The 11,147-nt window shown below is 39.6% G+C and overlaps 1 protein-coding gene across 2 annotated transcripts; it reads right to left on the bottom strand.

Annotated features, from left to right (window-relative positions):
• Nucleotides 1-4,392: 4,392 nt before the first annotated feature.
• On the bottom strand, nt 4,393-10,635 carry LOC110292992 (oogenesin-1). Of its 2 annotated transcripts, none has more exons than XM_021160719.1 (4): nt 10,487-10,583; nt 6,967-7,277; nt 6,298-6,445; nt 4,393-5,236 (listed from the first exon to the last, which is right to left on the bottom strand). In XM_021160719.1, the coding sequence occupies exons 1-4, from the start codon at nt 10,514-10,516 to the stop codon at nt 5,198-5,200; spliced, it is 528 nt and encodes a 175-aa protein (XP_021016378.1). In that variant the 5' UTR covers nt 10,517-10,583; the 3' UTR covers nt 4,393-5,197. The 2 variants fall into 2 exon arrangements, with proteins under 2 accessions (XP_021016378.1, XP_021016377.1); XM_021160718.1 differs by having other exon boundaries at nt 4,397-5,236; nt 5,870-6,445; nt 10,487-10,635.
• Between the last annotated feature and the right edge of the window lie 512 nt (nt 10,636-11,147).

The raw sequence follows: 11,147 nt of genomic DNA, 5'->3' as shown, positions 1-11,147 counted from the left end.
AATTTTATATCCAGCTACTTCACCGAAGCTGTTTATCAGGTTTAGGATTTCTCTGACGGAATTTTTAGGGTCACTTATATATACTATCATATCATCTGCAAAAAAGTGATATGTTGACTTCTTCCTTTCCAATTTGGATCCCCTTGATCTAATTTTGTTGTCTAATTGCTCTGGCTAGGACTTCAAGTACAATGTTGAATATGTAAGGAGAGAGTGGACAGCCTTGTCTAGTCCCTGATTTTAGTGGGATTGCTTCCGGCTTCTCACCATTTACTTTGATGTTGGCTACTTGTTTGCTGTAGATTGCTTTGATCATGTTTAGGTATGGGCCTTGAATTCCTGATCTTTCCAAGATTTTTATCATGAATGGGTGTTGATTTTGTTAAATGCTTTCTCAGCATCTAATGAGATGGTGATGTGGTTTTTTCTTGAGTTTGTTTATATAGTGGATTACATTGATGGATTTCCATATGTGAAACCATCCCTGTATCCCTGGAATGAAATCTACTTGGTCAGGATGGATGATTGTTTTGATGTGTTCTTGGATTCAGTTAGCAGTAATTTTATTGAGTATTTTTGCATCGACATTCATAAGGGAAATTGGTCTGAAGTTCTCTATCTTTGTTTGGGTTTTTCTGTCGTTCAGGTATCAGAGTAATTGTGGCTTCATAAAATGAATTGGGCAGACTACTTTCTGCTTCTATTTTGTGGAATAGTTTTTGAAGACCTGGAATTAAATATTGTTTGAAGGTCTGATAGAACTCTGCACTAAACCCATTTGGTCCTGCGCTTTTTGTTGTTGTTGTTGTTGTTGTTGTTGTTGTTGTGAGACTATTAATATCTGCTTCTATTTCTTTAGGGGATATAGGACTGTTTAGATCATTAACCTGATTCTGATTTAACTTTGGTACCTGGTATCTGTCTAGGAGTTTGTCCATTTGATCCAGGTTTTCCAGTTTTGTTGAATATAGCCTTTTGTAGAGGATCTGATGGCGTTTTGGATTTCTTTTGGATCTGTTGTTATGTCTCCCTTTTCATTTCTGATTTTGTTAATTAGAATGCTGTCCCTGTGCCCTCTAGTGAGTCTGGGTAAGGGTTTATCTATCTTGTTGATTTTCTCAAAGAACCAGCTCCTGGTTTGGTTGATTCTTTGAATAGTTCTTCTTGTTTCCACTTGGTTGATTTTGCCCCGGAGTTTGATTATTTCCTGCTGTCTACTCCTCTTGGGTGAATTTGCTTCCTTTTGTTCTAGAGCTTTTAAATGTGTTGTCAAGCTGGTAGTGTGTGCTCTCTCTAGTTTATTTTTGGAAGCATGAATTTTCCTCTTAGAAATGCTCTCATTGTGTCCCATGAATTTGAGTTTGTTGTGGCTTCAGTTTCATTAAACTCTAAAAACTCTTTAATTTCTTTCCTTTTTCCTTCCTTGACCAAGGTATCCTTGAGAAAAATGTTGTTCAGTTTCCACGTGAATGTTGGCTTTCTATTATTTATTTTGTTTTTGAAGATCAGCCATAGTTCATGGTGATATGATATGGGACAATTTCAATATTTTTGTATCTGTTGAGGCCTGTTTTGTGACCAATTACATGCTCAATTTTGGAGAAGGTACCATGAGGTGTTGAGAAGAAGGTATATACTTTTGTTTTAGGATAAAATGTTATGTAGATAGCTGTTAAATCCATTTCTTTCATAACTTTTGTTCGTTTCACTGTATCCCTGTTTAGTTTCTGTTTCCATGATCTGTCCATTGATGAAAGTGGTGTGTTGAAGTCTCGCACTATTATTGTGTGAGGTGCAATGTGTGCTTTGAGCTCTACCGAAGTTTCTTTAATGAATGTGGCTGCATTTGGAGCATAGATATTCAGAATTGAGAGTTCCTCTTGGAGGATTTTACCTTTGATGAGTATGAAGTGTCCCTACTTGTCTTTTTTGATAACATTGGGTTGGAAGTCGATTTTATTCGATATTAGAATGGCTACTCTAGCTTGTTTCTTCAGACCAGTTGCTTGCAAAATTGTTTTGCAGCCTTTCATTCTGAGGTAGTGTCTGTCTTTTTCCCTGAGATGGGTTTCCTGTAAGCAGCAAAATGTTGGGTCCTGTCTGCAAAGCCAGTCTGTTAGTCTATGTCTTTTAATTGGGGAATTCAGTCAATTGATATTAAGAGATATTAAGGGAAAGTAATTGTTGCTTTCTATTATTTTTGTTGTTAGAGTTGGCATTCTGTTCTTGTGGCTGTCTTCTTTTACGTTTGTTGATGGATTACTTTCTTGCTTTTTCTAGGGCTTGGTTTCTGTCCTTGTGCTTTTTTTGTTTTTTTTGTGTTTTGTTTTTTGTTTTTTTTTTTCTGTTATTATCCTTTGAACGGCTGGATTTGTGGAAAGATAATGTGTGAATTTGGTTTTGTCCTGGAATACTTTGGTTTCTCCATCTATGGTAATTGAGAGTTTGGCTTGGTATAGTAGCCTGGGCTGGCATTTATGTTCTCTTACTGTCTGTGTAATATCTGTCCAGGATCTTCTGGCTTTCATAGTCTCTGGTGAAAATTCTGGCATAATTCTGATAGGCCTGCCTTTATATTTTACTTGACTTTTTCCCTTACTGCTTTTAATATTCTATATTTATTTAGTGCATTTATTGTTCTGATTATTATGTGTTGGGAGGAATTTCTTTTCTGGTCTAGTCTATTTGGGGTTCTGTAGGCTTCCTGTATGTTCATGGGCATCTCTTTCTTTAGGTTTAGAAAGTTTTCTTCTATAATTTTGTTGAAGATATTTACTGGCCCTTTCAGTTAAAAATCTTCCTTCTCATCAACTCCTATTATCCGTAGGTTTGGTATTCTCATTGTGTCCTGGATTTCCTGGATGTTTTGAGTTAGGATCTTTTTGCATTTTGCATTTTCTTTGATTGTTGTGCCAATTATTTCTATGGAATCTTCTGCACCTGAGATTCTCTCTTCCACCCCTTGTATTCTGTTGCTGATGCTCACATCTATGGTTCCTGATTTCTTTCCTAGGGTTTCTATCTCCAGCGTTGCCTCACTTTGGGTTTTCTTTATTGTGGCTACTTCCCTTTTAACGTCTAGTATGATTTTGTTCATTTCCATCACCTGTTTGGTTGTGTTTTCCTGTTTTTCTTTAAGGACTTCTACCTGTTTGCTTGTATTTTCCTGTTTTTTTAAGGACTTGAAACTCTTTGGCAATGTTCTGCATTTCTTTTAGTTATTAAAGTCCTTCTTGATGCCCTCTACCATTATCATGATATATGCTTTTAAATCTGGGTCAAGCTTTTCGTGTGTGTTGGGGTGCCTAGAAACAGCTGAGGTGGGAGTGCTGGGTTCTTATGATGGTTAATGGTCTTGGTTTTTGGTAGCAATTTGCTTTTTGCCATCTTGTAATCTCTGGAGTTAGTTGTTTTAGTTTTCTCTTGTTAGAGCTTATTCCTTTCATGATTCTTTTAGCCTCTATCAGCAGACCTGAGAGATTAGCTCTCTCCTGAGTTTCAGTGGTCAGAGCACTCTCTGCAGGCAAGCTCTCCTCTAGCAGGGAAGGTGGACAGATATCTGGCATTCAGACCTGCCTCCTGGCAGAAGATAAAGGTCCGAAACTGGGCATGTCCCAGAAGCTGTTAGCTTCTGTAGCCCACACACTCACCTGCACAGACTAGTCTCAGAGCGATCCAGGAACCAAGTTGGCTTCCCCCAGGTGTTCTGGCAAAGCTCCCCCCCACCCCTGGGCAGGGCAAACACCTCTCCTCTGGCAAGGAAGGTGCCCAAATGTCTGTAGCCCAAAACAGGGTCTGCCTCAGAAGTTGTGTGGCTTCCTCCTGTTCCAGAAGCTGTTAGCTTCTGTAGCTCACACTCTCACCTGCACAGACTAGTCTTGGAGGGATATGGGAACCAAGATGGCTCTCCCAGGTGCTCTGGAAAAGCCCTCTCAGGTGGGGCAGACACCTCTCCTCTGGCAGGGAAGGTGCCCAGTTGTCTGGAGCCCGAAACAGGGTCTGCCTCAGAATCTGTGTGGCTTCTGCCTGTCTCAGAAGCTTTTAGCTTCTGTAGCCCACACTCTCACCTGCACAGACTATTCTCGAAGAATGGTCTCATTTTCTTCCCTGCAGATGAAACCTATCCCCTTATCCCATATTTCTCCATACCTAATTCAATTGATGTAATCTAAATGTACTACATATGAATTTCTTTCGCAAACATTGAGCTGTATGGGAAGCCATGATCTTTGTGTCCCATTAATGAGACCTGTTCCTGGGATGAACAAATGAAATGCACAAATCTAACATTGATCTAATTATGGTGATGAGGAATGAAGAAACCAGACACAGGTACAGAAATATTGGGAAAGATTAGTCTCTCTGGTCTGATAGGGACATAGATGAAAGCCAGAACGTCAACACATTTATTGTATGCAGTCAATAGATTGGGCCAGTTTCATAAAATGGTGCCTCTATTGTAACACACTCAAACTACAAGTGCTTGATACTTTCTGCAGATGCAACATCTATTCACCAGCTCAGAGGAAGTTATTGACTTTCCTGTGTATCTCAGACTTTTAGGTGATTGATATTTTCATGCTCCATTTAGCAGTGGACGTTCACTTAGGATTTCATTAGTCCCCAATTCTAAGTTTCCAATTCTCGGTTTCACAATCAAGCTTATACTATTTCCACAAAATGGCAACATTGGGTCTCCTGATCATAAACGTAGCACCCACCACATTTAGAGCATTGGGTTGTTTGAAAGGAGACACTATGGAGCTGTCTTTTGGCTCTGAGTATATCCAGGAGCTCAGGACAAAAACTTTCTAATCTGTGTGTTAGTATTACACCACTGTCATCATAGCACTCCAGAGGGGCAGGATAACACTCATAGATCAGCTGACTCAGCAGGGCTGTGTGGTGTAGAAGTTGTTTCAAGAAAGGCAGAGAGACATCATTATCATAAAAAGTGACCTCTCTGAGGTGAGAACATTGACTTAAGGCAGGCAGTAAGGCACTGAACTGAAAGTCCACTATACAACATGACTCCAATTCCAGGGTTTTCAGGGTATCTCCAACTCTCTCAAGGAGCAACCCAAGAGGATCAAGGAGTAAATCACATAAATATATATCACTAAGATGCAGATGTTTGAGTTCACAAATATTCAGGCAATAGGGCAGGTAATCCAAGTCTGACTGTGAGAGGTCACAGTTACTGATGCAAAGTGTCTCCAAGGGCTTTTTCAGGCACCTGGGGAGAGAAGGAATGATTGCTTTTTGACAAATGTTGTTGAAAAGGTTGATATAATTGACAGCTAAGCAGATGGCACTTCTCCCAAACTCATTCTGGCTACACATTGAGATCAATTCTAGGATACTGCCTTGTGTTATCTGCTCTCATATCTCATAGTATTCTAGTCTGAGGTCTGTAGTTATCACTATAGTTATGATTCAGGGCATGGCTGGAAAACACAGCAATGGATATATCAGGCCAACTTGATACATGTAGGAAGAACTTCCTACCTCAAACAAAATTTAACAACTACTAGGGCTGTTGTTAGGAGTTCTCAGAAGTTTTATTCCTCCAAAGGCCATGATCCTGTCTTCATCTTGAAACCCATTGTTGCATATAGCTCATCTGCTCAACCTGTTTCTGAACTCAAAACCTTTCACACACGAGCAATAAGAGGCATGCTTATGCCTCATCATACATATCTTAGCTCACGGCTCATTTGCTCAGATATGTTATGTTTCTAACAGTGCTAGGTTTATTGTGGCCAAATTATCAAGGACTCCATAGCTTAATAAAACAAAAGAAGAAAAAAGCAAAAGAAAAGTGATGTGTTTTCTCTGGTCTTACTGGACCCTCTCAGTCCTTCCTTACCTGAGGTATTCTTTCAGGTTGCCTTTTATAAAAGGGATATCATTTACATAGAGTTTCTGGAGACAGTGGAGTGTGGGAANTTGAGAAATCAAGCTGAATATTATCTCCTCATCAAGCTTTTCAGAATCACCGAAACTGAAGGTACCTATGATTTGATCTAGTGTGAGTGTGAAAAGACTTTTCATCAGTTTCAGGTAGGGATTAAGAAAAGCCAACTCTTCTATGCAGATACATCTTAGGGTAAGCTCCTGTATACATTCTGTGTGTACAGTTTTGAAGATTTCTATCACTGAGGCTTTGGTTAAGCCTTCAATTAATAGCTTTCTACAGAATAGATGAATAGAATCTTTTCTCTGCTGGGCCCACTGCAACAAGTATGTGGTAGATTCATCAAGTCTGCCCTTCATGCGAAGGACTTCAGTCGTCACCTTCAATTCTTTCTTCACCTCACACCCAGTACTGTTCTCAATTGGCTGCTTCTCTGTCGTGAACTCTGGTAAGCCTTCACCTTCATGGGATCCAGCCCATATCTTCAAGTCATTTTCTGTCCAAATAATTACTCTGAGTTTGCACCTACTGTGAGAGAAAAGAATATAATTATCAGAAGGTAAAAGAAGACACATCTTACACTCTGATTCTCTTCACATCTCATACATCAGCTCTTTCTTCCAAAATGTTGCCTTTTCCTTTGGCTAGAATTAAACCCCAAGTGTCACATGCTCAGTAAATGCATAACATTCTTTGCAAGACAGGCATCTTTAGCCCTGTCTTCCTTCCATTGATTCTAGGCTCCTTAATCAGAAGCTCTTGTACCTTTGAGGGATGCAGGAAAGACCCATTTCTCACTGGCTATGTCTACTCTTCTTCTGTATTCTGCATTAGCCATTATTTGCCCAGAGAGCTGAGACTGAGTTTAAACCCCTACACCCCTATAAGCTTCTATACCCAGTGAAGAACAATCTTGAATGTGGGGTGAAGAGAAAATTGAAGTTGAGAAGTCTCTGTCTGATCCATGGTTGGCTAAATATTCTCTGTCTCTAGTTGCTTCTTCTCACCACTCAGAGAACCTTCCTCCAATCCCAGTTGCTTTTGCCTACCTGGATTGAACCTTTTGTGCAAGCAGTATATCTAGTTCCTCAAGCATAGCCTTCAAAGTCTCCAGATTGCAATTATTTATCTGCTTTCCTAAAGAAAGGTATGGGAAGGGCCACACAGGTATCATGGCCTTCAAGATCCCTATATGTCCATCAGTGAAGGCCTCCTCAAAAATGACTGGGAACAGACTCTGGGGCAGGTCTGTGAGAGCAGAAATTGCCAAGGCCTCATCCCTCAGTAGACTCTGAATTGCCAGGTTCTGGAGGGTGGATGGTGAATAGCATTCCTCTGTGACTTCTTCCAAAGAGTCATCCTAGGGAATCAGGTAAAAAATACACCATTAAGGACAAGAAATTTAGGGAGCCCTTCTGCCCATACAGGGACGTGTAAGGGCTAGAAGACTACCGATAATGATACACAACTCAGTTTACCAATTTGATCACCCTTAATTTTCTTTCTTTCTTTTTTAGAGACAGGGTCTTTATAGAACTACCTGTATTCTGAGCAGTATTGCAATTTGCTTTATAGACCACACTGGCTTAGACCTCAGTAAGACTTGCCTGCCTGTGCCTCCAAATTGCTAAGATTATATGTGTGTTCCACCACTGCTCAGCAGATGCCACCATAATATATCTAAACCAGAACTGCTTGGTCTTCCCTTTGCTGGTTTTGAAGCCACAATTCTCTCTGGTGATATGAAAATTCTCCCATGTATCCTAGTTCCCAGAGGCCACATCCAAGTTTAGCCACAGTTTGGATGAATACATCCCACTAGGTAGGGATCACCAGGAACTCTGAAGGCTCAGGCAGTTGTTTGGTGATAAATAGACTATGCTTACATTTCTAGGCCTTCAAAGAAAGCAAAGGAAAACAGTTTCCAAAATTCCACAATCCCTATTCAGCTACACTGCATAGACCATGTCTTTGAAGTTCCTGTCACTAATTATCTACATTAATCTTTGATTATTACTCATTATGGCCTTTTGGGGAAGGTGTTGCGGAGGCTCCAAGCTTGAGTAATGCAAGCTAAAGAGCTAAAGAGAGTAGGAAAACTACACCACTATAATTAAACCTTCAGTAGTCATTGGCACAGTGTGAAACTCTTTAGAAAGAATCCAAAAAGAATAAACGATAAAGTAGAGTTTAAAATCCACATGCTGAAGGCAGGAGGTTCACAAGCTCAACGCCATAATTTGTACTTTCTACCGCACAATAACAGCTTTTCTGAGACCTGAAAAAACTAATTAAAGACCAAAACTGTAAGCAAAAGGAGTGGAAATTTTAATTTCAGGGATATATTTTTCATTAGAACACTAAATAAAAATAGGCAGGATTGTTTCTGAAAATTTGAACACATCCTGGCTTCCTTGAAAATAATAAACAATGTATCAGTCAGCACATGGAAATACCTTGTTTTTTGTTTGTTTGTATTTGTTTTGTTTTGTTTTACTTTTTTCAGACTTGTTCTTATCCATAGCTGTTTTGAAACTTGCTTTATAAAGTTGACTAGTAACAAACATAGATACCATTTACTTTCTGCCTTTTTGTTGCAGTAAAATGAGGGTATGAGAGAATAGGAGTGATGAAGGCTATGATTGGGATATAATGTCTATTAAATACACACCACACACACACACACACAGATATATATATACACGTGCATATACATACACATACACATACACAATATATACCCAAACATACATGTTTGTATATATGTGTATGCATAAACATGGATATGGATATATATATATATATATATATATATATATATATGTTTCTTCTTGCAAGTTTGAGAAAACCCTNANTTCCATAAAATTAGAGACTATGTATCAGTGAGAAGCAAATACCATTTGCTTGGTTTGCCTTATTTTTTAGTTATGTATTGCTTTATTTCTTTAATGAATAGGAATATACTCTTCCTGTCTTCAGACAGCTACAAAGAGGGCATCTGATCCCGTAGATAGTTGGGAGCCACCATTTAGTTAATGGGAATTGAACACAGTACATCTGGAAGAATACTTAATGTTCTTAACCACTGAACAATCTCTCAAACCCCTTGTTTTGGTTTTAGAGACTAATACCTAGCTGTTTTGACACTCACAGCCTGCCTCTCCATTCCTGTTACTAAGATTAAAAGCACACCAAAGAATAACAGTCTTAAAGTGACATAAAGATCAGTAGTGAAGGGACTTGTGTAACTCAAATCTGACATTCCAGGCAAAAGTGCTTTGATTACAAGATCACACTGAAATACTTAGTGAGACTGTTCAAAAGACAAAAACAAATCTATATAAAACAAAATATCCCTCAGAAATGACAATGACCCAATTAATAATTGGAAGTAATTGGGAAGACACTTGGATATTCTTGTTCAGAAGCAGCCCTCAGGTGGTCTATGTAGAAGAATCTCTGTTAGTTTAAGGCCTGCCAATCTTTTCTTTTTAATTATATTCAAATCATTGCCCCCTCCCACAGTTCCTTGTCAAATTCCTCATCTTCCTTGTCTCCAAGAGGGTGGTCTCATTCCGGTAGAGCTTCAAGTCCCTCTAGGATTAGTCTCACTTTCTCCCACAGAAGCCTGGCCAGGCAGTCCTCTCCTATACATGTGCCTGGGCTTCGGACAAGCCTATATATGCTGCCTGGTTGGGTAGCTCAGTCTCTGAGAGCTCCCAGTTGTCAAGGTAAGGTGAGGCTGGTGGTGTTCATATGGGGTCATCCTCCCCTTAAGCTTCTTCAATCCTTCTCCTAATTCAACCATAGTAAAATCTTGAATGGTCAAAAATCACTTAAAGGAATATTCAAAGTCCTTGGTCATCAGTTAAATGCAGTACAAAATGACCTTGAGATTCCACCTTACAACAATCAGAATGGCTATGATCAAAAACTCTGGTGACTGCACATGCTGGTGAGGGTGTGGAGAAAGGAACACTCCTCCATTGCTGGTAGGATTGCAAACTGGTGCAGCCACTCAGGTAATCAATCTGGTGGTTCCTCAGAAAATTGGAAACATCTCTACCTGACAAACTAGCTATACCACTCTGGGGCATATACTCAAAAGACATCCCAGCATACTACAAGGAGGCCTGCTCCACTATGTTCAAAATTGCCTAATTTGTAATATCCAGAAGCTGGAAACAACCCAGATAGCCCTCAACCAAAAAATGGATACAGAAAATGTGATTCATTTACACAATGGAATGTTATTGCACCGTTAAAAATCAGGACCCCATGAATTTTGCAGGCAAATGGTGGAACTAGGAAATATCATCCTGAGTTAGGCAAGTTACTCTCAAAATGACATGCATGGTATATACTAACCAAAAATGGATATTAGCCAAAAATACAGAATATCTAGGATTGAGGCCAAGCAATCTTGCCTAGAAATAACTGATCTCAAAAAAATAAATAAATAAAAAATAAAACAGCAAGTAATATGGTATACAAAGGAAATTTCAAGTGAGAACAAGGCTAGACTAGGTTACATGAGATGAGGTATCCTGATGGAGCTGAGGTACTTACCTGATCTGTACAATGGCCACAGATCACCATATTCGGGCAAGGGAAAGCTGTGACTCCAGGCTCCAAGAGACCTAATCTATACTTCCTCTCCCTGCTATGAATCATTATATACCTTTCAGCTGAACCCTCTCTTTGTAGCCACACCCTCCCAGCTAAAGTCAGCCTCTGGTTCAATAATTGAGTCTCCATCCACCTGCTCATTTTCAGATTTAAATAGTGTAGGGAAATTGGACCAGATCTGTACACAGGAAGAATCTAAGACTAGACCCATAGTCAAGAATTGATTTACTGAAGACAAGTGGTTATGCCTGATGCCCTTACTCACATTACTTGCAAAGCCGAGTTAAGTGGATCTCTGAGTTCAAGACTCTGCTGGTTTGTGTATGTATGACCAACGGCTCACTTTGTAGAAGTTGAAGTAGCATTGTGGGTGTGGACTTTAATCCGCTTTTCCTAGCTTCCTGGGAGNCCTTATTCTGCTAGCAGCATCTGGAGTTCAAGGCTGAGCCTGATGATCTGTCAGTCCTCAGCTGTGCTAACTTGAGAAGACTGAAGTGGGAGGATGCCAAACAGATCAGTTTAATTTCACCTTCAGCTACACAGTAAACTTGAGGAGAGCCTAAGATAATGGTCATCATCTCTTCTAATCATATGTACATCC

Source organism: Mus caroli, chromosome 4 (genome assembly GCF_900094665.2).
Source record: "Mus caroli chromosome 4, CAROLI_EIJ_v1.1, whole genome shotgun sequence".
Lineage (NCBI taxonomy): Eukaryota > Metazoa > Chordata > Mammalia > Rodentia > Muridae > Mus > Mus caroli.
Note: the sequence above shows the minus strand (reverse complement) of the source record. Positions and strands in the feature narration are given on the sequence as shown.